We start from the raw sequence: 26,095 nt of genomic DNA on the forward strand, positions 1-26,095 counted from the left end.
ATCCAATCATAACATGTTAATAATTCTTATGTTAAATCAAATTATTCAACAAATCTCATAGGCTGGAAGAAAAAAAAAAGGTTCTTTCTTCATTTTTTATAGGGTAGGATGGGGGAGGTAGGCCCTTGTGGGATATAATATGGCCCCCCCTTTTTTTCAGGAATTTTTTTTCATGCCCCCCTTGCAATCCGTTTTTTTTTTTCTGATGGGCCCCCTCCCCCCCCCCCCCCTCCAAAAAACAATGATCAAGTGAAATTAAAAACAACTTTTCAAGCCTTATCAGACCATATTTTTTTTATGCCCCCACTTTTAAGCCATTTTTGTATGCCCCCCTTTCAAATCCCACCAGCCCCCTACCTCACAAAAAATGAACGGTCCATTATTGCTTCTATAATGTCACTCCAAACATCACTCATACTGGTTTCATTTCATTAATTCCACATGCCTCTTTTTCTTGAAATAATAACTTCTTTTTCATTGTCAAACCAGAGTATACAGTTCTGTTTTTATTAAGGATCTCTATATATATATATATATATATTTAGTACACTTTCTCAGCAACAACATTAAATATCATCCTAAATATAAAGACTTTTATACACAGACAATACCTTATTATTAAGACCATTGTTCTTTAGCAGAATCATAATTCTTGAGATGGAAGTAATATTGAATATGAAAATTTAACTGTTGATTTCCCTTTTTGACCTTTTATATCATATACCTAATGAAAATGTGATAAATAGATGTTCTCATATTCTCTTTTCTCCATTAAAGGCATATTTTAAATACTGTAATTAAGCCTGCTAGCTGCCATTTGATTGTACATGTATTAATTAACATAAGCACCTATCTACGTAATTCGCACACACAAGTTCATGTGAAAATAAAGACAGCTTTATTCAAAACATGTTTCTTGCTATAATAAGCTAGGCTTGTTATTTGAGGATACATTTTTCTTCCGTCTCTACCACAGGACGAATGCTCAACTTTTGGTGCCTTTTGGACAAAATTAAAGTTAAATAAAAGCATCGCCTGATCTTTTGTTGTCTTTAGTTGTTAGATTAAAGTTTTGCAAGGTACATTTGACCTTTAATATACGTTTAATTGACCTTAAGTTAATCTTTAAAAACACAGGTCTTTAAGCCTCCTTTCAGCAATCTTTAATTTCACCATAAATTACCACTTGAACTTTGGTACCTTTAATTTTATCGTAAAGGAACATTATAGTTGTAATTTTTCTTTTGTAAACTTTAATCGAGAATATTAAAGTTACTAAACGTGAGTCATGATCTTTAGTTGGCTTAAAATGCGAAATTAAAGTCTCATAAGTTGCAACTGACAAAAATTAACCTTTAATGAAGTTTTATATGTCATGTCAAACTCAGTAATGACAAGTCGCCGTACGTATAATATGGTATAGTCTGAAAAGTGATCTCACCAAAAAACACCATGCATTAGTCAGTAAACGGTCTTTCTGAGCTTTATTGAAACATAAATGCAAAAGACGACTTTAATTTCAAAATTAATGGAAGAAATTATCAACAGATCGATTCGCTTTAAAATCCAGGCTCAATTTTCAATAGTAAACACCGGCGAAATGCTATTTTGAGAATCTTGAGCCTTGGTAACAACGATCAGCGGCAGGCTGAAGGAGGTTGAGACAGTTGGGGGCCTCGGGTCTATTGTGTGCACGAAAAATGGCGCGCCATTTCACCGTTCGTACCGTGTCTTGTGAGACAATTTTGTTCAGTTCTATTTTGTCAGGTCGTACTGTTCGATTCTGTCCGACGTCAAGCGTTTAATATTGTACAGTTTTCACGGTTGAAGTATGGCGGCGGAGCAAGATCAGCGGCATAAACATATTAGAGCCAAGTTTTCGGACGACAATATAAGCTTAAATCAGCTAAGCTGAGATTAAGCTTCTTATATCGAGAGCAGTAGCACCCTCGTAGCAAAGATCGAACAGCTACAGGAAGAAAATGAAGGCAGCACCAAGACACAACCTGAAGTACTCCAACGGGTAGAGCGCCGTCTGCAGGATCACAAGGAAAATACCAAAGTCCGCGCTGGTCGGCGGACCGTTTCGTCGTTCTCGAACTCCGCTGAGGAAATTGCAGTTATCGTCGCCTTAAGAGTAAGTAAGAGAATTCTACTTTAAAAACTCACATTAGCTCATACATTTATAGTATATGCTTAATATTTCCTAAGAAATGACCCAGTGGTTCAAAGAAAAATTCGTTATTATTCGAAGTAACGGTAATGTGTTTTGGCGCGCATTTAAAATTATGCATAAATTAATTATTTATTGATAATTATGACATTCTCAACGGCGGTATAGCCTGCGAACGCAGACGTATTTGCTAACGGCGGTACGGCTTGACAGAAATCGTGCTATATTTTTAATTTGAGTTGATAAGTAGTTTATTTGTCATTTTTTGAAAAATATTGATTTGAAAGGCTGTAATTATTTCTCAGCTTGAATTATTAACCCTGCATAATTACCCCTACTGTGCTTCAAAAATATATTAACTGTAAACTCAGGTGACATTTTTTTTTTTGAAAAGTGAATTTTCTCTTCTACATGTTTATGTTATACATGTATACATTGTGTTGGCCCAAGATAGGGTTTGGATAATATTAACAGTTGTGAATGTGAGATTTTTATGCTTTTGTACAGTTACCAGTGATAACTTTATTGTCAGATCTTTATGCTTCTGTACTATTGCGAGTGACCACATTCATACATATGATTGATTTGCTTCTAAGAGTAAACCTGAGGCACAAAATAAACAATTTAGGTGACATTAGTAGTATAGGAGTTGGGGGTACGAGATCATAAAAATTTTTATAATCTCTTACATCCCCAACTCCTATACTACTGCACAGCACTGGAATCAAAAATGAAATCAAAAATAGAATCAAAAATGAAACCAAACCTCGAAGCCAAACTGAAAACCAAAATGGAATCAAGTTTGAAAACCAAAATGAAAATACCAAGCCTTAAAAACCAACCCTTGCTAAACCCTTTAATCAAAATAAAAAAATCTCTTATACTCTTTTTAAAATTTTGAAATCAAGGTGCGTTTAAAAATCTCTTATACTAGAAATCATAATGAAAATTATTGCTTTATATTATAATGCCCGTAAGCATAACTTGTTAAGCCATCATCAAGTATATACCGCTTATCATCAAAACAGCTCAGTGATATTTTATTAATCTCATAGCTTCCAAGTTGATGGCCTTGACTTCTGATGGTTTTCATAGTATGATGCATCTGTGTTTTATTGAATAAGGTCTCTTTGTAGTTTTCATGTGTGATATCTTTTTTGATAACGGATTTCTTGATTCCTTTGGCAGTCTTTCCTACTTGTAGATTGTCTTTAATATAAGAATACATTTTTGATCGCAGACCGATAAATTCTAAAATAGGAATAAAAGAAGCTTCATCTTTGAATTTACCAATGACTTTCTTGTTTGTTTTATCAAAGAATGGTGATTTTTCAGGGTAGTCACTGTTATCGAATTTCTCTTTATCATTAAAAAAGTCTTTATATACATCTTCAGCCTGAATTTCATAAGTTAAACTGTCTGTATCTGTAAATAGTAGTTTGGCTTTGTTTACATACTTCTTTTTTATGTAGTTATAATGGAAATCATACATTAGTGTTTTGCTTAAATCTAATATAGCCATTCCTACATATGAAGGTCGATTGAGGGTTAATGTTTCTTTGATTTTATGGACAGCTACTAAGTTTTCATTAAATATTTTGCTACTGACATATGTTGGTTTTGAAGCTAACTTTAATAATTTATTTTTATTAGTCACTAACCTAACGTCGACTCGCTTCCTCAAATTCTCCATGGTTTTGCCGTATACTGAATTATTCATCAATTTAAAAAAGTCCTTTTCAAAAGCGTTTTTAGAATTTTTACGTTTTTCAGTATTGTAATCGATATATTGCTTCAACCATGGGGATTGATTAAATTCTAACACTCGATAGACTTTTGTGAGCTTTAATCCTAGATCTAAATACAACTGAAGATTCTTGTAATGTAATACATACTTTTCTTTATTGTTTAATGTAGGCATCAGTTTATGTACTAAACCTGATGATATATTGTATTTTTTAGCAATGTTTTTGCAATAATCCGAAAGCATATCTTTAGTCACCTTAACTTTTTCTGCACCCAATGGGTAGTCATTATGATGATTATGCAACTCCTTGGGATATTCAAGATCAACCTCCAGTATCAAGCCTTTTTTACTGTCTTCTTTATACTTGGCCAAGTTTGTTTCATCAATTTGTTTTTGTGTTAACCATCTAAAGCATCCAGTTGGTAGATATTGACTCATAGCATAACCGTATAAATTATTAGCATCAAGATACATGATATACTTTGAGGGCGCCTTCTCATCATATTTTTTCATATATTTGTTATTAGCTTTCCCATATCGATGAGCTATATACGATATACCTCCTCTCATTCCTTTTTCGATGAATTGGTACATATCAACGTCAGTCATTAGCTCTAATTTGATATCAGTCATTTTAAGCATAGCATCCCACGATAAACCTGGGCTTGTGAAGTAATGACATGGATCAAGTTTATAGTATTCTAGGCATGTTTTTCTAAAGCTTTCAAACACATCTGCTAATAATAAGACATCTGATTTTAAATATAAATCATGATATTCACCCATTGTTTTGAGCTTGAATGTGCTCCAAACATTTTGAGCATGCTTATAGTCATCATCTGATATATGCTCATCATTTAATATACTGTAAAAGTCTTCTTTTTTGGGTAGTTTTTCATTAAATTTGTCAAAGCTATCCATATAGTCATACGGATATATTCCTTTTCTTGACATCAGATTGAGTTGCTTACTCTCGAATATTTCAGAAGTATATTTTAGTGATTCCTTAGGTAGATTACTAACCAGCTTCTCAAGACTAGAACTCATGAATTGGAAGCTATCGAGGAAGGTTAAATGAGTACCAAGCATAAAGGCCATGTATTTTTCCATATTGTTGGGTATAGCATTGATATTCATCTCTTTGATCTCTCCTTTTTTATTTTTGTATGTATGGTTCTTAACAATAGCTCCGATCTCTTGCATTATAAAGTGACTGTCATATCCTCTTAGATTATGAAAAATGACTGGTATTTTAATTTTATCGGGCTCTATTCTTAATTTAAGATTGCAATCTTGATGAGCTGATCCTCGATATTTACCAGTTATATGGCAATGGTCTCTAACTCGTATATCTTCGTCAGTATATTTTTTGTCACAAATATGGCATCCGTTTGCTTTTTGAAATGCATCTTCATCATCTTGAGTCATTTTTAGTGGTTTTTTGAAGAATTTTCGCATAGTCGTTTTGCAATATTTAACTTCATCTAGCATAGCTTCCATGAATTTGTAAACAGCCTTTTCACCTCGGTATATCTGAACAGGCTTTGAATATTTATCATTATAGCAACAAACAACCTTATAACCATATCCACAATCTTTGTGTTTTTGATAAGCTTCAGTAAATGATTTATCATCATTAGGCTTACAACCAGATATCTTTTCTGTTATTGCTTCAAAATCAGCATATATGGTGAATGGAACTTGCTGTTGCTTATGAAAGTTATTGAATTTCAGTATATTATTATCTTTATCAGGCATCTTTACTGCTTGAGTCCCATTGACTTGAATGCAATTATCTTTGTGATCGTTTAATACTCTCTCAGAACTAAAGCACTGGAGACAATGCATGCAGAAGTACTTCTTTTCTTTGTGTTTTGTTTGGTTATACATGAATTTATTGAAATCTTTTATTAGAATATAATGCTTGTTTTCATTTTCAGTTATCAATAATAAATTCATCTGATTGTCATACTTTTCTTTTGATATAAAAATGGGATATGGTTTCTTGTCTTCGTAACCGAAAACATTTATATTGATTTCATTCTGTTTCTCGATTTTGTTGAACTGCTTTATATTCACAGGAAAATTAATTCCATCATAATTTAACTTTTCAACATATGCTTTATCCGATTTTTTGATCCTTTGAGGGTATTTATCTTGGGGATTAAGATGCCTGATATGACACCAACGGAAGCATTCATTATCCTCATTTTTCATGTTAATCAATCCTTTTGCGCTGTTTCTAAGTTCTTGAGGAAGCCGAATATATGAGGAGCCTTTCATTGGTTCATATTTCACTATATTGAGATAGTGACCATCAACAGATTGCAATACCCAGCCCGAGCCTTCTGATATCCACTGAGCTACGAAATTTAAGATTTGTTGTTTTGATTTTTGTAGCGATTCAGCAATCTCCATATTATTGATGATTGTTTGAGGTTTGCTGTTGAAATAGGCTGTTTTATAAATAATGTCATCACCAGACATCTTTGAAAATGTTACCTTCAGCGTTTCAACAAATTTGATTCCCTTTATAGCTATAAGGGTTTTTATGATATGATATTCAACAGCTTTCCTTGTGTTTTGTAGTTGTAATAACGGGTCTTTGTTGTGTTTTATACCAATTTCGAAAGACTTTGTGTAACCTTTCATAGCTTTAGCAACTTCCTCTATCTTAGTCCTTGGTAATGGAATTGGTTTTTGTTTTATAGTCCTAGGCATTGGTATAGGCTTGTAATCATCCCTAAATTCAGGAGGTGGTTGAATGATATTTTCCTCATAATCTTGAATCATTTGTTTAACGTTTCGTCTTGGAGAAGGCTTCGGAGGCCGTGGTTTGTATATCCTTGGTTGATTTTCTTTTAATGAGATTATTATATTTATAAGCTGATCTTTACTTAAATTTTGAAGATCATCTTGGTTCATAAGTTCTGTATTAATATTGGTTAAGATATTTTTTTGGGTCATTTTGATTTATTATATATTAAAACTATTTCTTTAAGTCAAAATTAAAAAAAATATTTTGGCTTAAAGATTTGACACATATTAAAATTAAAATGGAAAAAATGGCTGATGTTATAATAACTATAAATAATGAAAAGTTTCAAATTCATCCTATATATGATTTATATTGTGCAAGTAGAGATGGTAAAATTGCTCATATATTTAAAAGAGATATCAGTTGTGGTAAAAAATCTCACAATGGATATATGGCATGTAGTGTTCGAAAATATGGTCAATCAGGTCAAAAGTCTTACCAAGTACATCGCTTTATTTATGAGTGTTTCAACGGTGTTATCGCTAATGATAAAGTCATTGATCATATCAATAATATCAAATCTGATAACCGTTTATGCAATCTACAACTATTAACACATCAAGAAAATTGTAAAAAATCAGCAAAAGATCGTGATTATGGATTTGTAAAAAACAATTATAAAAACAAAAAATGTGTTAAAGCTATTAATTGCATTACAAATGAAGTTTTATATTTTAATAGTATGTATGCTACTCAACAGAATCTCGGTATTAATGCTGGTATTGTAAAGATGGTTTGCGAAGGCTTAAACCATTGTAAATCAGGCATTACTAAAGATAATATTCAGTATAAATTTGAATATGTTAATAAAGATGATATGCCTGAAAACATTATCAAGTCTTTGAACGAACGCCCAAGTAAATATACATCAATTGAGGAAAAGAGAGAAGCTAATAAAGAACAGGCAAAAAGCTGGCTACAAAGAATCTATATATGTCCACGATGTGAAAAGCAAATGAGGAACAGTACTAAATATATTCATAACAAAAAATGCATATAAGATAACCAGAAACAGAATTCATTTTTGGTTACCAAATGGTAACAATAAACAGCATATGTGAAAAATATATACTGTGGATTTTTTACAGTATACATTACATAATATCTGCTTATATCATTTTATAGTGCGTTTAGATATAAACAGATAATTATTTTCTTTAATATATATATAGAATGACTGATATAACATTAAATATCAAACACCTTTTAGAATCTGATCAAAGCTCGAATGATATAGCCTTCATTAATAAAATGTATTGTATTCAGAGCATCCTTAAAACAAATATTTGTATTATTAAAATGCTATCTTCAGACATATCAAATGAAGACAAAAATCATGTACGTTTAAAGTGTATACCTGAAGACCAGAAACGACGACGGGGAAGGCCTCGTAAGGATCAACATTAAATACATAATTATTCAGTTTACGGTTTTAGCCATAAGTTATAAATGATTAATGAGTACAATGTTTTTAATGACGTGATTTCTATTGACCAATCATATTTCAACAAATTTTACTCAAAAAGTTTACTCAAAAGTTTACACAAAAGTTTACACAAAAGTTTACACAAAAGTTTACTCAAAAGTTTACTCAAAAAGTTTATTCTGAAATTTACTGCCAAACACAGCTGTGCCGTGAAGTTATGTGTGTTATATATATAATGGTTTGTAATTCTGAAATCCACGATGAATTAAAAAATTTAAAAGAACCTATATGCCCTTTCTGTGATCAACTATTGATAAAAGGTATCAAGGATGCTGAGCAATGCTGTAGTAAGCAGGATATAGAAAATATAAATGGTATGGATGTCTGTCTAAATTGCGGTTTGGTTCATAGTTATGATTATGTCAGTGAGTATATTGATTTTTATGAAAATATGCATAGAATACGGCGAGAATCGGTATATCATCGTAAATATCACATCGAGGCTGTTTTAAACGATTTATGTATTAAAAATGGAGTTCAATTGTCTCATAATCATCGCGATAAGATTTACAAAGTGTTTCATGAGATCGATACTATTCTTCCATCTATAAATAAAAGAAGAAAGAGGATGATCTCAACGAAATATATTATAAGACAGCTGTTTAAAATGCTCGGTATCCCATACAATTTCATGTGTGTTACTAAATCAAAAAAAACGCGAGCTTTTAATGATAGATATTGGGCTGAAATTTTAGCATTAAAATCGTCCCAGATCGCACGGATTATTTGGTAAATTTATCATCATACTTGAGCAGATACCGATCGATTATTGGACCGGTATCGCATATGTAATCGTCAATGCTTTTCATTGTATTTAGGATGCTAGACGGATTATAATCGCCACTTCTCATAGCGCCTTTAATAGAGTTCAAAAGGTGTTGATAGCTTTGGTAAGCATATATGGAGTTATGAATTTTTAGTTCGAGATTCTTATGTATCATCAAAGCCTGAATCAATAATGAAATTGTTGATATTGTGATCAAAGCAATACCACCAGTCGCTATAGAGGAGGCGAATCCGCTTGATGCAAATATGATAGACAATGAATTCCCTAATAATTTCCATTTTTTGAAACGTTTAACAGCCTGCTTGTAAGCCCAACATTTTCGATGATATGTTTGATAATAAGCTTTCAATTCTATAATTTGGCCTTCAGTAAGTTCGCTTGATATATGGTTCCATGTAAATATGCATTTTCGATGTTTAGTCATATATATTAGTTATATATGATTTTTTTGTTTTATCATTTTGTCATTTTAGCATTGCGCTTGTTCTTTATTGTGTAATACAGCTTCCTAATGTTTTGAATTAATCTCTCAATAGAATCAATAATATTGCTAACCAATTTCACTGTTTTCATATAAGTGAATTAGATAAAATCGATTTATTCAAAGAATACATCGTATGTTTTATCTAAAAATTGAATTTTATGATAGATGGGCCCATTTATCGGGTATGTATTTTTACTAAAACCGATTCTTTGTACAAAGTAATCTGAAGAAATTTTAATGCTAGATGTATTGATATTAAACCCAGAAAATGTTTGATCAATACTCATAACATTATTGCAAACAGCGATTCTAAATTGATCCTGTATCTTTGTATACCAGAGATTCATATATTTACCTATATAACCATCTCTAATTTGCTCTGTATATGAATCTAGATCATAATCGAGGAATAGCTTATTATGCTCCACTTTAACCCACGGAAAACTAAAGCTATCACCATCGATAAATTCAATTTTAATCCTTTTATTATCACTGGGCTTATAGTCATATTTAAATGCCATATATATAGTCCAGTCATTGGATTCAGTGATATTTTCATTTAAATTAATTTCAAAATCATTCATAAACCCCATATTTGGATCAAAATCTGCTAACAATTTTGTGGGATTAAAGACAAGATTATCATTTAATCCAGACAATACAGCTCCGTTGCTATCTGACATGATGAATTTAGAGGCATCCGTTAGATCGAAATAGTACTCAAATATTTCACTATAAAAACTCTTGGACTGTAATAATTTAATCTGATTTTCAAGAGTTGTTTTGAGAATATTGATTTGACTTACCAACTGTTTATAATTAACAGCTTGATCATCACTATTTCCCTCTAAAACGCCATAAATAGCTTTATTATCCATATTGATCGCTGTGTTGAAATTAATTTGGTCATTAGCTATATAATATATTTTATCATAAATACTGGGATTGACATTACTTTCATAATTCTTAATCCCATATATTATAATATAAGTTTGCAGTTTTGGTATATACGAGTGTCCTGACTTCATTTTTAAAACGATATCGACATAGAGATAGTTGTTGTTATGTTGTTGATACTTATGAACTTGAGCTATTGTTCGACTATAACCGTTATAAACTCGTGTAGTTACTTTATTAACAGTATCAATCAATGACACAACACTGATATCAACACTATTCTCATCTATTTCAACTGGAAAATAGAGTTCAAATGCCATTGTATAATAATTAATTGGTATAGGGTACATGTTGATACCTAATCTGCTTGAGTAGTAATTTTTCGAACTATCGAGAAGTAATTTTGTATCTATTACCTTTTTATTGATTTGATGAACAGGATTTGGATGATGAATTAAATCTCCAAGCTCGATATCATTCTCTTCACTAAGTTGATTATCACTGTCAATCATTATATTATTGAAAACGTTTCCTTTATCAATAGAGGTAATATGTGAACTGTCAACATACAATTTATTTACACCATCGGTTCCATATATTGGTTTGCTTAGATTTGTTATGCGATTATCGTTCATATCGAGATTTGCCTGCATTACATTTGTACCATGGATATTGAGCCTATTTTGTATGCTCTGAGCTAAGCCATTACCAACAGCCTTTGTTAAAAAAGTACTGTCGGCATATATTTTGGAAGCCTTGCTCTGAAGGGTATTAGCTAAAATAGCACCTGTTTTCTTCGTTAGAAAAGTATTGTCGGCATATGTTTTATCAGCTTTAAGCGCGTCTCTGGAGTCAATATATTCTTTATTCATTACGTTTGACATATTGCTGTATCCTTGATCAAAATTCGGAACATTTATTATGCTGTTAAACGTTTGTTCATCGTGGGTATCTAGATCAGCTTTATTTTGTATTTTACTATCTATTTTTTGTTCAAGATTGGTGTCCATTAAATCAACGTATTCTTTCGATACTAGACTTGTTTTTTGGTACAAACCATCATAATACGGTTCTGTGTTGTGAATATTACCTTGATTTGCATCAAAATCAACCCCATTCTTGGCAACAAACAAGCATTTTTGTTTTACATATGTCTTATTTACGGCCATGGACAAATCATAAGGATATCGATTAGATTCGAAATCAGCATCGGTTAAATCAGTATGCAAATTCACAATGCTTTTTTTAGTCAAATCAAAATTACCTTCATGATCTATTTTAAAGCCTATACCAGAGTCGCCCTTTTGGCCTTTTATATTTTGAGAATATTTGGTATGCATAAAATCATTTTTGTCATTAATGTACCCCATTTTCTGTTAATATGTTAGATTAAATCTTCTCATCGAAATTTTTTGTTATGAATTTACGTGGTTTATCAATATATAAAAAGCTGAATGGGTCTTTAGTTGCTTGCTCGTATAGCTCTTTTGGAATACTGTTTTCACGGCATATCAGTGCCCTCTCATTAGCACTTGGGAATTCGTAAATACAGAAATGCGAACAGTTAAGTCTTATGTCTTTTTTCGTTTTAAAATAGCTTTGAGACAAATATATCACGCTACAGTTTTTATGTCTCCCTTGTATAAAATAATCGATTAATGGTTTTTGATTTTTATCACAAACATAATCGTCAAATATCACGAGCTTTTGATTATCATCATTTAGTTTAGAAACAGGAATTATTTGGTCGTTACTAGCTTCAATAATGTTATAACCAGCTTCATCGCTTATTGGTTGGAACACATTGATAAGATTCTGGTATTTAGACTGGTCTAAATTTTTTGCATATAAATATATTTTATCGAAATATAATAAATTGTAAATCATATGCATTAAAGTATTAGTCTTTCCCATATTACTCGGAGCGCAAAGTAGCATACGAAAACATTGATTTGGCATGAAATCGTATACTTGTTTAAAGTTCGAGACTATATCGTCTTCAGTGTCATAATTTGGTATTTTCATATTATATATATCAGTTATATAATATGAAAGACTTCTGGAAGACTGATGAAAGACTGATGAAAGACTGATGAAAGACCGATGAAAGACTTCTGGAAGACTGATGAAAGACTGATGAAAGACTTCTGGAAGACTGATGAAAGATTGATAATAATCTACACTAATATATATAAATGAGTCTATTAGCTTGGCAAAAAATTGCTAATCAAAAAGAAGAAGTTGAAAATCAAATCAAGAATATTAATAATCAAATAATGTCTTCAAAATTGGCAGATGAATTAGGACAAATCAAATTTGCAAAAATGTTTAAACCAGTAACATCTCGTCTCGATACACAAATTGAAGCAACTAAAAAGTTGAATAATAAAGGGTTAAAAGAGCTTGACCCTCTTCCAGAATTTCCAATTGATGAAGATGAGGATGAAGATGAAATGCCAAATTATCTACCCCCGCCACCAATTAATGAAATTCAAACAGAAGATGAAGATGAATATGAAATGCCCGATTTTGAACCACCACCACCAATTGATGAAGATGAAACAGAAGATGAAGGTGAAATGTCTGATTTTGAGCCATCAACAACACGGAAGAGAAAAGAATGGACACCTAGCTCTTTCAAAAAGGCTGATCAAAAGAAATTAGATAATGAACGCAAATATCTAGCTGAAGAAAGGCGTCGCGTCAACGTTTTATTAGGGAAGCTCTCAAAAAGTGGTGAAAATTTTATCAAATCAGGTAAATATGAAGGAAAGTCATATGATGAGCTGTCGGGACTATCCGAAGATTTTACAAAAAAAATTGATAGAATCGAAGATCAGCTGTTACTGACTAGACAAAAAAAGCAAAGAATGGAATACAACAAAGTTCCTTTCTCAGCTTCGGATTTACAGGAAAAATCAAAAAAATTAAAAAAGACCCCCCGTAAAACTAAACCTAAGATAAAACCAGCTATAGAAAAATCATTATTTGATAAGATAGAGGGTATGAGGAAGGACACAGCGCCTGATTCTGATAGAGAAGACGATGAATGGGATGGTGGTGGTCTAGCCCATAATTATAAGGCTATTTATTACAGAGACCCTGAAAAACTTATTGAAAAACTGGATTTAATTTGCGGAAGCATTTACGCTGGGAATACGAGTTATGAATTAAAAAACCAAGGTATTACAATATTGGATGAACTGTTAAGATTAAAAAGAATTACAAAGCGTCTATATGAAAAAATTTATAACAACTATTTTATCTAATTTAAATATATATAATGGAGAAGCATTTAATACTTAGTTCATTCAGGGCGAAAAGACAAGCCAATAATTATAATCAGAAAGCACATGATTTTACAATTTATCTTGACCAGCCTTTATTCCTTGATCCAAATAAAAATTATGAGATGGCACTAGACGAAATAATCAGTATGACGTATAGCTGGTATAATATTTCGGCTTCATTCACCAATAATAAGATTAGATATCGAAAAACAACAGGTAGTGATACAAGTTTTAAAGATATCGTTTTTCCAGATGGCATGTATTCATATAGTGACATTGATACTTTTTTAAAAAATACAACTGGTAAAGATGGTGATGATTATCCATTTTTAGTTACGTTTGATTTATCATTATTTAGAACAATAATAACCATACAGCCAAATTATGAATTAGATCTATCTGTATCAGACTTTAATATGATACTGGGTTTTGATAAGAAAATTTTATCAGCTGGAAGCAACATCAGTGATAAAATACCTGATATTACTCGATCTGTTGATATGATATGTATTCATTGTGATTTAACTCACCGATCATTGACAGATGAATCAAGAGATGTATTATTTTGTTTTAGTATCATAGCACAAGGAATTCGTAGATCTTTTCCTTTTACTATTGAACCAAGAAGATTGAAATTTTCATCAATTAATAAAAATAGCATTGATTCAATCAGACTATACATTACAGATTCTTATAATAGGCCTATAGATTTAAACGAAATTGATACAGCGTTTCATATCATTATCAAAGAGGTGAATTAATCTAAACTAATAATATATAATGAATCGAGTATACGAATGGTCAAAATTTTATAACCCTAAAAAAGGGTTATATCAATATCGTCATAAAGGATCAGGTTTAATAACTAATGATTTAGCAAATATCGGACAATATTCTAAAAAAATGGTGAAAGATATCAATAAATCACCAATAATCAAAACACAAAAGAAAACTTTAAAATCTGTGTTAAATAGAAGTGAAAAAGCTGGGGATCTTATTTTGAAACGATTAGCACAATTGAAGTAAATTATCTAATCTAATAATATAAATGAGTTTCAGAAGCATAGAAAATGTCGAAAAAGTTGATTATCTCAGATTTAATCTGTCAACACCAATTATTCGACCTGCAAATGGACAATATCAGGAAAAAACAGGCTATATATTCAATATGACTGACCGAAGTTCTTGGTTTGATTGGTTTTATGGTTACTTTCTCGTAAAATACAAACTTGAGCAAAAGGCTGATGGTGCAAATATCGTGGCCAATAATCTTGCAACACCCTTGCTAACGTCAACGATAAATGATAGTACAAGTATCATCAATCACATTATGATAACTTCAGGAGGTAAAAAACCTTACGATGGTAATGACCTGCATAAAATCTGTTTCATAAAAGGATTGCTTGAATTCTCTGATGACTATAGTCGTACAGTAGCTACCAATTTTAATTGGTATCTTGACGATAGAGCTGCATTAGTTGGCAATTTGACAACAGCTCCAAAAGTAGGAGCAATTAAAAGAGCTGAATTGTGTTCACAATCAAAAGACGTATACGCAATCATTCCGTTAAATCGTTTTTCCATTTTTCAAGAACTCCGCGATAAAATGATACCACCTATGCAAATCGAACTAAATATAACACTAAATGATGATAGAGAGTTTATTTACAGAGTTGGGGGTGATGAAACACGATATGTTGTTTTAGATTTTCAGTTATGGTTACCACGTTTGAACTTTACATCAGCAGGACAAAAATTAGTGAATAGTAGTATTTTAACAGCAACAAAATGGACATATTTAAGAGAGTTTATTAAACATTCATCACCAACAACTGCTATTTCTGGGATATATCAAATTACACCAGCTATTAAAAATGCAAAACATGTTTTTGTATATCTGCAAAGAAACAAGTCAAATAATGAATTAGAAAATCCCTTTATTTTTGATACTTTTAAAATAAATGCAGGTGATAATGCATGTAAACTTTCAACTTGCCGTTTGCAACTTGGTACTTCGTTTTTTACTCCAGAACTAGAGTATGATTGTGATTACAAACCAAGATTATATAATGACATTCTAGAATATGCATACAGAACCTCCGACTATAATACAGGGGTGCAGTTAAATTTACAGAATTACTCTGAATTATTTCCGATAATATATTTTGATTTACGAAATCATAAGGAATCGGTTACTGATGATCCAAAACAGTTATTGTTTCATTACAGATTGAATGTACAAGCTACTGACGATTATATGATATACGCTGTAGTTCTTTATGAAGAAAAAATTGTAATTGACAAAATTGGGAATGAACTTATTTTTATGTAATATTTAATCTAACACTATTATATATAGAGCAAGACTATGAGCACAAAATATATTTCAACATATATTCCTTTAACAGAAGGCCAAATGAAAAAGCTAGCCAGAGCAATCAAAAATTCAAGTGAAGTGAGTTTATTGATTGATAAGCATCAGATCAAAAAGAAGGGTAATACTGAGTTATACCTTACAGAAAGACAAATAACACGGTATAATAAAGTAAAAAGTGAGGGTAAAGGCATTTCATTGAGTTTATCTAAAACACAAATAAGTAAAATGCGAAAGGTGATTGGAAAAGGAATTCAAGTCACTCCCCCTCAAGGAGGTACAGGAATGCAAATAGAATATCCTTATTATACATCACCAAACATTAGGAAACAAAGATCAAAAAACGGTGGTAAAATTAAACTACCAAGTAAGAAAGATGTATTATCTTACAGATCTCCTCCAGTAATAGGATCATGGGGTGAATATGATAAATTTCTTAGAACAGGTGGATTAGTGCTTCCAAAAAAAAAAAATCTTAAAACCGAAAAGAAAGTAATAAAGCCAACATTTATCAAAAAAGCTCTAAGTAACAATGATCTAATGAGATGGTGTAAGTATTTAAATATTAATATCACAGGGATATACAGCAGAGATGAACACATGCCTAAAAAACATACCCCATGTATCATTAATTTAGACAGCTATGAAGGTGTTGGTACTCATTGGACTTGTTGTATTAATGGTAAAAGGAAAAATACTTTGTTATATTTTGACAGTTTTGGATTAAGTTACCCTCAGGAATTTTTATTGAGAGCTAAAAAAGATGGTATAAAAGAAATAATATATAACAACACACATTATCAACATATCAAATCAGTTCTTTGTGGCTATTATTGTCTTTATTTCCTGCATCAAGCATTGGTGTACGATAAAAAGTATCACGATATATTAATGCCATTATCAATGTCTGATACGATGTACAATGAACGTTTTATAAGCAATTATTTCAAAAATATGTAATCATATTATATATAAAATGGTAAAATCGTTTTGCGTACGTGAAAAAATACAAACTAATTCAGTTCCTAGCTCTGAAATATATGTGAGAACAAAAAACAATCGTTTAATGCTCAAATCGAAATGCGCTTCTTGTGGTATTACTAAAACTCGTTTTGTTAGTGAAAAAAAGACACGAGGGGGTAATGTCGGACAGACGATCAACAAAAAGATCGGCCAAAAAATACCCGGGTTTGCACAAATTCAGGATCTTATTGGTTACATTAGTCCGAGTACAAAAAAGGAAACATTAGATAGATTCTGGAGTGGAGACATCGCAAAAGGTGCCTTCAACACGAAAACCGGATTATTCTCAAAGAAATTCTGGACATCTCCAAGTGAACACCAAGATCCTTCATGCTCTGGTACTATTTGGGATAAGAAATCTAAAAAATGGCGAAACACATACTGTGATTAAATATCTAATGTATATATATATATATACATATGTGTAAATCATACTGTGTTTCATGTAAAAAGAATACTGAGTCAATGAATTCTAAAAAAGTCAAAGCAAAGAATGGCCGTCTTATGGAAAAATCAAATTGTTATATTTGCGGTAAAAAGAAGAGTAAATTCATAAAAGGTGGGGCTCTTGCACGTTATAAAGGCCCTTCTACTGTTGATAAAATAGCCTATGTAGCATCAAATTTCGTAACTCCATCACCTAGCTTTGCTTCAATGGCAAGACTTTTAGCAGGTCAAGCTCTCAAAGGTGTAAAAGACAATGTTGATTACTATAAAAAGGGTAAGGGTCTTGATATTCAAAAACACTTATCAAAACTTGGAGAACTACACATGAGAACACCTACAGGCAAAAAGTACAATTATTGTGGACCTGGAACTAAATTAGAAAAAAGATTAGCATCTAACGATCCTAAATATAGAGATCCAATAAACAATCTAGATAGCATATGCCAACAGCATGATATTGATTACAGTAATTCAAAATCACTAGCTGATAAACATAAGGCAGATGATCTTATGCTTAAGAGAATATCAAAAATACCATTTAAAGACCGTCCATGGGGAACAACAGGGGTACAAGCTTTAATCGCTAGTAAAAGAAAAATCGGATTGGGTATAAAAAAAAAAAAAGCTAAAAAAGCGTAAAAAGCCGTCGGGTGAAGAAAACTGGCAAGAAAAATTAGCTGATGAATTACACACGCAAATAAAGAGGAACTTTACTCGACGGCGTGTTATAGTTAACCATATTGATGAAATTTGGTGCTCAGATTTAGTTGAGATGCAACAGTTCAGTAAATGGAACAAGGGATACAGATATCTTCTCATGGTACTGGATGTTTTCAGTAAATATGGTTGGATAGTGCCTCTAAAAGACAAAAAAGGTGAAACTGTAACTCAAGCATTCAAAACCATATTCAAAGAGGGGCGTAAACCTCAATATCTTTGGACTGATAAAGGGAAAGAGTATTACAATAAAAATATGAAGGAGCTTTTGGAAAAGAATGGTATAACACTATACTCAACCGAGAACGAAGAGAAGAGTAGTGTTTGTGAACGATGGAACAGGACAATTAAAACCCGAATGTGGAAGCAGTTTACCGTACAAGGCAATACTATGTATGTTGATATGTTGCCCAAATTAGTGAAGCAGTATAATAATACCAAACACTCAAGCATTAAAATGACACCCGTAGAAGCATCGAGGAAAAAGAATGAAGGCTTAGTATATTTCAATTTATACGGTGATATGAAAACATCAAAACAGAAACCGAAATTCAAAATAGGTGATAAGGTTCGAATATCGAAGTATAAAAGAAATATTTTCGATAAAGGGTACACGCCAAACTGGACCGAAGAAATTTTTACAATCGATAAGATACAATACACTAATCCTATTACTTACAAATTGAAAGACCTCAGAGATGAGGAAATACAAGGTAGCTTTTATGAACCTGAATTATTAAAAGCAAAACAGGATGTATTCAGAATTGATAAAGTGATCCGTAGAGATTATAAGAAGAAACAAGCTTTAGTTAAGTGGAAAGGATACAGTGATGACTTCAACAGTTGGATTCCAATCAAGGATTTGAAAGATATATAAACAATTTTTAATTTTATTTATGGAGTATATGTTAAGAGTGCCTTAAAATCAATTATCAAGTATTACACATGCAAATAAAAATATTAAGTATAATATTTTTATAAATCAGTATTTGATTACAAAAAATATTTTAGGACATACATTCATTTTAAAAAAACATTGAATTTATCAACAACTAATTTTTCATCTAATTGATTTTCATTATAAAAAAAGGTATCAATATTTATAATACTACAGCCGTTATCAAAAAGCATTTCGACAATATCTAAATTAAACAAATTTGATATTACGTAATTAGTATCTTTATAATTATCAAAATATGCTTCAATATAATCGGCCCATGGGTTAGCCCCGCCATCCATAACAATTACACTGTTTGGCTGATTAAATACCATGTGCTTGAAATTAAATTCATCTTCTAAGATTTTAGCAATTATTTTAATATCATTCGATCTATTATTTTTATCCGAGGTTAAACCGATTATAAATCTTTTATTATTCATATATATATTACAAAGAGATTTTATTTTTATATGTGTTTTTCCCTTAAACTCACTTTGGGGAAAATTTGGACAGAGAACCAACATGAATCAATGTAAATATGTAACTGATATAAATGATTTTTTTCAAATAGTTCTCAACGATACCATTGATAAAAGGAATAATTAAACGCACTAAGATGCAAGATTTTTAAAAAAGAGTATAAGAGATTCATGAAAAAACGCATAAAAATAAAAACAGACACTATATATATAGATAAATGACCAACATGAAAATAAACATGGAAAATTTAAAGAAAATATGTTTCAAAGCAGATACATTCAAAAATATGTCTGATGACGCAATAAACACACTGAAGTATATCGTAACATTAAAAGAATTATCAAAACTCGGAGATTTGGTATATGAAAATCTAGACACTTTAGTATATTTAGAAAAAAAACTAAAACAAGATGGACATTGCAAGCCATTAACAAAATTATTAAATGAAGAAAATGAAACAAGTAAATACCTATGTAACATTTACAATGATTTAAACAGTGTATTATCCGACCTTGAAAAAGAAAAAATGAATTCAAAAATAACAAAAATCATAATCGTTTTAGAAGATAATTCACAACAGATATTCAGTACAAGAGATTTACCATGATAATAACAACAGCATAAAAACTCGGCTTGTTTAAAAGCACTGTATCCAAAATTTTGAAAAAGAGTATAAGAAGTTTTTTTTTTATTTTGAACCTAGGGTTGAGTTAGGGTTGGTTTTTTCAGGGTTTGAATTTCAGTTTTGGATCCATTTTTGATTCTATTTTTTGAATCCATTTTTCAAATCCATTTTTTGAATCCATTTTTCAAATCAATTTTTTGAATCCATTTTTCAAATCCATTTTTGGATCCATTTTTCAAATCCATTTTTGGATCCATTTTTCAAATCCATTTTTGGATCCATTTTTCAAATCCATTTTTGGATCCAGTGCTGTGCAGTAGTATAGGAGTTGGGGATGTAAGAGATTATAAAAATTTTTATGATCTCGTACCCCCAACTCCTATACTACTGACATTTATTCCAAGTAGAGTAAAATAAAGTAATTTATGCCAGTCAATGTGAATTTTCCTGATGAGACTGAGAAAGGTTCTCTCCTACATGTTAATGCTAATTTAAAATAGGCAATTGTGTTGGCCTGAGATAGGGTCTGGATTTTTAACAGTCAAGAATGTGAGATCTTTAGGCTTTTGTACAGTTGCGAGTGGCAACTTTTTTGTCATATCTTAATGCTTATGTTCTGTTGTGAGTGACTGCATTCATAGAGATCATTGATTGCTTCTAAGAGTAAACCTCAGAGACACATAAAATAAAAATTTAGGTGACATTTTCTCAAAGTAGAGTAAAATATAATGTCAGTCAATGTGAATTTTCCTGATGAGACTGAGAGAGGTTCCCTCTTACATGCTTATGTTATATAGGCAATTGTGTTGGCCCAAGATAGGATTTGAATTTTTATCAGTTATGAATGTGAAATCTTAATGCTTGTGTACAGTTGCGAGTGGCGACTTTATTGTCAGATCTTAATGCTTCTGTACTACATTGCGAGTGACCGCATTCATACAGATCATTGATTGCCTCTAAGAGTAAACCTGAGGCACATAAAATAAAATAAAAATTAGATGACATTTTCTCAAAGTAGAGTAAAATATAATATGTCAGTCAATGTGAATTTTCCTGATGAGACTGAGAAAGGTTCTTTCCTACATTTTTACATGTATGTTATATAGGCAATTGTGTTGCCCTAAGAAAGGATTTTTGATTTTTAACAGTTATGAATGTAAGATCTTTATGCTTTTGTACAGTTGCGAGTGGCGACTTTATTGTCAGATCTTTATGCTTCTGTACTATTGTGAGTGACCGCATTCATAAAGATCACTGATTGCTTCTAAGAGTAAACCTGAGGCACATAAATTAAAAATTCAAAGTAGAGTAAAATATAATATGTCAGTCAATGTGAATTTTCCTGATGAGACTGAGAAAGGTTTTCTCCTACATGTACATGTTTATGTTATATACATGTAGGCAATTGTGTTGGCCCAAGATAATTAAGGTTTGGATTTTTAACAGTTATGAATGCAAGATCTTTATGCTTTTGAGGCACATAAAAAATAATTTCAGGTGACATTTACTCAAAGTAGAGTGAAATATAACCTACATCAGTCAATGTGAATTTTCCCTGAGGAGGGGAGGTTCTGTCCTACATGTTTATGTTATATAGGCAATTGTGTTGGCCCGAGATAGGGTTTGAATTTTTGACCATTATGAGCATGAGATTTGTCAGTTTGCAAGTGGTGAATTTATTCTCAGAGCATTTTAAGCTTCTGTACTATTGCGAGTGACTACATTGTATTCATAAGGGGATTTGGAGTTTCAACTATTATGAGTGTGAGATCTTTATGCTTTTGAACAGATATTTACTGCAGCTTCTTTTAGACCTTTACAACTGCTAATGTAAGTAATATCTTATATTATTGTTTTTTTAGGAACTAACAAGACAAAGAGCTGCTCTTAAAAGCTGACTGAAAATGAGGTGCCAATCATGAAAAGGGAAGGGCTGCAGAAATTTTAATTTTTGAGGCATTGTGCCTAGAAACATACCAGTAATTGCAACTTTTTCTGTGAGTATGCTGTGCCAGAACTGTTGGCCTCAGTACTGAACACATGGATAGAGTAATTCAACTCAGATTTCATGAAATAGAAGTAAGGCATCATCATAAGACACTGATTCCATTATTTTGTTGACTATTGTGAATCAACAATTGAAACATTGAATTTTGTGTTTCATTGTGTCCATCATTTAGTGTTGTTTCACAGAGTGATTAGGAAAACCACACTTAATTTATTGTTATATTATGAAGTGATGTCATTATGTTTGTTTTATATCATAAACTGTGCCATGCACATTGCATTTTACAAAATGTACATAAAACAATCAATGGATTAGATAGTTTGCTCAGTGACCTTGCCAAATTGTTGTTGTTATGTTGCTTATTTGAACCAGGATCAACAAACTAAAAAATTAAGAAAAAATAAGTAAACAATCAGTTTTTGGTGGTACTAAGGAAGGGTTCTGCATCTACCGGTATTTAGAATTTGACTACCCCATCATTCTAACCACCAATAGTTTAAGAGTATATTGCTTCTGTGCACTATATATAAGGGTGTGTAAACACAGGCCTGCTTCCACTAATGGAATCAGGCCTGAATGCTTCACAGCTGGCTTCGCAGATCCAGTGATTGAATAATTTATTTGAGACTTGTCCCAAAACATTCAAAAAATATTTATAACTACTATGTGGGAGGTGCGGTGGCCTAATGGTTAGCGCGCTCGACACCGAGTCGAACAGCCTGGGTGGGGCGCTGCGTTGTGTTCTTTGGCAAGACACTTTGCTCTCACAGTGCCTCTCTCCACCCGGTGTATAAATGGGTACCGGCGAATTTACTGCTGGGGGGTAACCCTGCGATGGACTAGCATCCCATCCAGGGGGGAGTAGCAATACTCCTAGTCGCTTAATGCTACGGAAACCGGGATAAGCTCTGGCTGTATGGGCCTCATGGCCGGACACAGACTTTACATAAAATACTGTATTTATTCGATTAAGCGCCCTGGCCGCTTATTAAATTTTCAGACCTTGGGAGTGGGTTCTTATTCAAGGTGGGCGCTAATTTGAGGTTGGGCGCTTAATCAAATAAATCCGCTATTTAATTTAATAAAAAAAAATAGCCAGTCTCATCTGACAGCAAAAAATTTTACTGTATTCATTTTTATTGTACGTATTTATAAACGACTGTTTAAAACACTTTATGTGACTATTTGTAATTTATGTAGGGAAGTAAGACAAAATAAAGAAATAAACAAATAAAAAAAATATTGGTTTCACTGTATATGTTTGTCCACAGCATGCTTCTGGTGCCCCCCCCCCCCCCCCCGGCCCCACCCTTTTTTTAGCAATTTGTATCATTTAGAATGCATCAAAAGGTGAAGCAAGGCTAATTAAAGGTGATTGTGAAACTTTTGTTGGACTTTAATGGGAATAAAACACACATTAAAGATGACTATGAAACTTTTGTTGGACATTAATGAGAATAAAACACAATTAAAAGATGGATGTGAAACTTTTGTTGGACATTAATGAGAATTAAACACACATTAAAGATGACTGTGAAGCTTTTGTTGTACATTTTAATGAGAATTAAAGGTAAACTAAAGATGGTTTTTGGAGACCTTTCCAAAAAGTTAAAGGTAAACTAATTGTATCTTTATTGGCCATTTATGAGAGCCTTTTAAAGCCTATGAAATGATTCTTTGAGTTAGCTTTTATCTTAAAATGCAATTTCTATGAAATGGTTCATTAGTATACCTTTATTTCATAAATAAAAGTTCATTAAAGGTACATTTAAAGTCTTTCCTAATGAAATTAAATGTGGTTTAAATACTTCAAATGTACAACTTTAATCTACCTTTAAAAGCAATTAAATCCGTTATTTCGTCCTGTGTACGTATTCTGGTTTTTGAACTATTAGGGAATAGCTGTGCTATCTGCCTTGTGACTAAACTCTTTTTAAACTCCTCTCCAACACCAAGTACATAAAGTAGCTCCACTATCTCATTATCCATTTCCATACAACATTGCAGCATTTCTCTTTTAAGATCACTGGGACCTTTAAAAAACAATATTCAATGGGGTATAAAAAATAAAATACACATGTGCATCTTCCAATATATTTTATTGTAAAAATATTGTTTTTTATATTTGTGTGTTTGAGAGGATACAAATAGTAAAATACTCGAATTATACAACTATTTTTACATAGAGGGAGCCGAAATTTAACAGCATTTTATTGATAAAAATGATTATAAAACTAACCTATTCGAACAGTTTTATGGGCAGGTTGCCCTTTTGCTTTCGATGTTGGAGTTAGATCATGCTTAAATGCTAGAGATCTCCTCGGCGTTGAACAGGAAGGATTGCTATCTAAAATTAGAAAAAATGAAAGTAAATAAGTCATTTCTATGCCTTTGAAGCAGTCTGAGCAATCACAAAAGACGAAAGAAAGTTGAAAATAACATACCTTCGAGTGTGATGTCTTCAAAGGACTCGTTTAAACTCGATAAATCATTTTCCATTGTAATCGATTAACCTAAGGTTTTAAGAAACCTACATCTACACGTAAAATTAAAAACCGCACTAAAAAACGCCTTAATTGCGAGAAAATAGCCGTGGACAAGAAATTGGCAATCTGGCCAAGAAATCAGACGTTTTCTGCCAGTCGCTACCAGATTTTCGTTCGGCCTTCCCTTGATGCAAAGCGTTCTAGTCAAAACCGCCAAGGGAGCGACTGGGAACGAGTCTGCGTTTTCTGCCAGTCGCTACCCGACTTTCGTTCGGCCTTCCCTTGATGCAAAGCGTTCTAGTCAAAACCGCCAAGGGAGCGACTGGGAACGAGTCTGGCGGTTACGCCTTTCGTTTACACGGCACCGATCGAGACCTGACTCGTCCCCAGTCGTCTCTTATGCGAAAATTGCAAGACGCGAAGGATGATGGGAAGGATTCCCATGATTTTCATGATTCCCTCCGTGTTCAGCAGTCGCCTCAAGACGGACTCAAAAGACGACTGGGGACGAGTCAGGATCGAGAAAACCGGGTCGTTTTGAAATCGCTGTCAAAAGTGGAGCGTTTTCAAAACGATACGGTTTCGTTGTCGTGTAAACGGTCAAAACCGGCGAAACCGCATCGATTTGTAAACGGCCATGTATTTTGGCACGAACTGGCTGGCTTGCGAAGGGTAAACATGGTGAAACAAGCATAGAGAGCAGCGCTTGCTTATACAATCACATTCGAAAACAGTCGGAAAATCGTTAAATAGACTCCGTGAAAACACTTCGAAATCGTGTCGTTTTCGATGCGGTTTCGAGGTCATAAAACCGTGTCGATTGATAACCGTGTCCGTGTAAACGTAGCCTAACCCGCGAGATGTGGGAACGAGATTACGTTACGGACTCAAAAACATACATTGCCATACATTCACTCCTCTTACTCACGAAAATTTTTCTCACTCTGTTGTAAAACAAACATTAAACAGGTACACAAGATGTCCACATCAGTTATAATAACGTTAGCACGTCTTTATTTTTTGAAATTTTCCTAAAAAGCTTTTATGTTTATGGTACAAAACTAATTTTTACAACACTTAACTGATTAAAGTGTTAGATATGTGACCCTTCTTAAAGTCGACTGTCAACACCTTTTGAAGTACAATAACAAATTTTACAACACTTAGTATTGAAAACGTTAAATATGTGATCAATCTTGAAGTCGACTTTTAACACTATTTATAGTAGAATAATGCAAGTTAAAATTAGTTACATCGAAAGTGTTTACCCTCGGGAGTACAAACTGTTACATTTTCAATGTTGAACTTGTGAC

At 32.3% G+C, this 26,095-nt stretch overlaps 4 protein-coding genes across 4 annotated transcripts in view; 1 reads left to right on the forward strand and 3 right to left on the reverse strand.

Annotated features, from left to right (window-relative positions):
- LOC144650412 (uncharacterized) overlaps positions 1–26,095 on the reverse strand; it is a 264,303-nt gene that overhangs the window by 115,971 nt on the left and 122,237 nt on the right. The window lies entirely within an intron of this gene.
- The window catches only part of LOC144650452 (uncharacterized), a 141,042-nt gene that overhangs the window by 72,033 nt on the left and 42,914 nt on the right, over positions 1–26,095 (forward strand). The gene's annotated exons all lie outside the window — the stretch shown is intronic.
- On the reverse strand, positions 688–25,016 carry LOC144650459 (uncharacterized). The gene is made up of 4 exons (XM_078510144.1): positions 24,741–25,016; positions 24,536–24,643; positions 24,165–24,329; positions 688–968 (listed from the first exon to the last, which is right to left on the reverse strand). Exons 1-4 carry the CDS (start codon positions 24,793–24,795, stop codon positions 877–879), a joined length of 420 nt encoding a protein of 139 aa, XP_078366270.1. The 5' UTR covers positions 24,796–25,016; the 3' UTR covers positions 688–876.
- LOC144647957 (uncharacterized) lies at positions 1,970–5,755 on the reverse strand. Its single transcript, XM_078507623.1, has 2 exons — positions 3,938–5,755; positions 1,970–2,130 (listed from the first exon to the last, which is right to left on the reverse strand). Exons 1-2 carry the CDS (start codon positions 5,676–5,678, stop codon positions 1,970–1,972), a joined length of 1,902 nt encoding a protein of 633 aa, XP_078363749.1. The 5' UTR covers positions 5,679–5,755.

Source organism: Oculina patagonica, chromosome 4, assembly GCF_052425735.1.
Source record: "Oculina patagonica isolate OP01 chromosome 4, crgOcupat, whole genome shotgun sequence".
In the NCBI taxonomy this organism is placed as follows: domain Eukaryota; kingdom Metazoa; phylum Cnidaria; class Anthozoa; order Scleractinia; family Oculinidae; genus Oculina; species Oculina patagonica.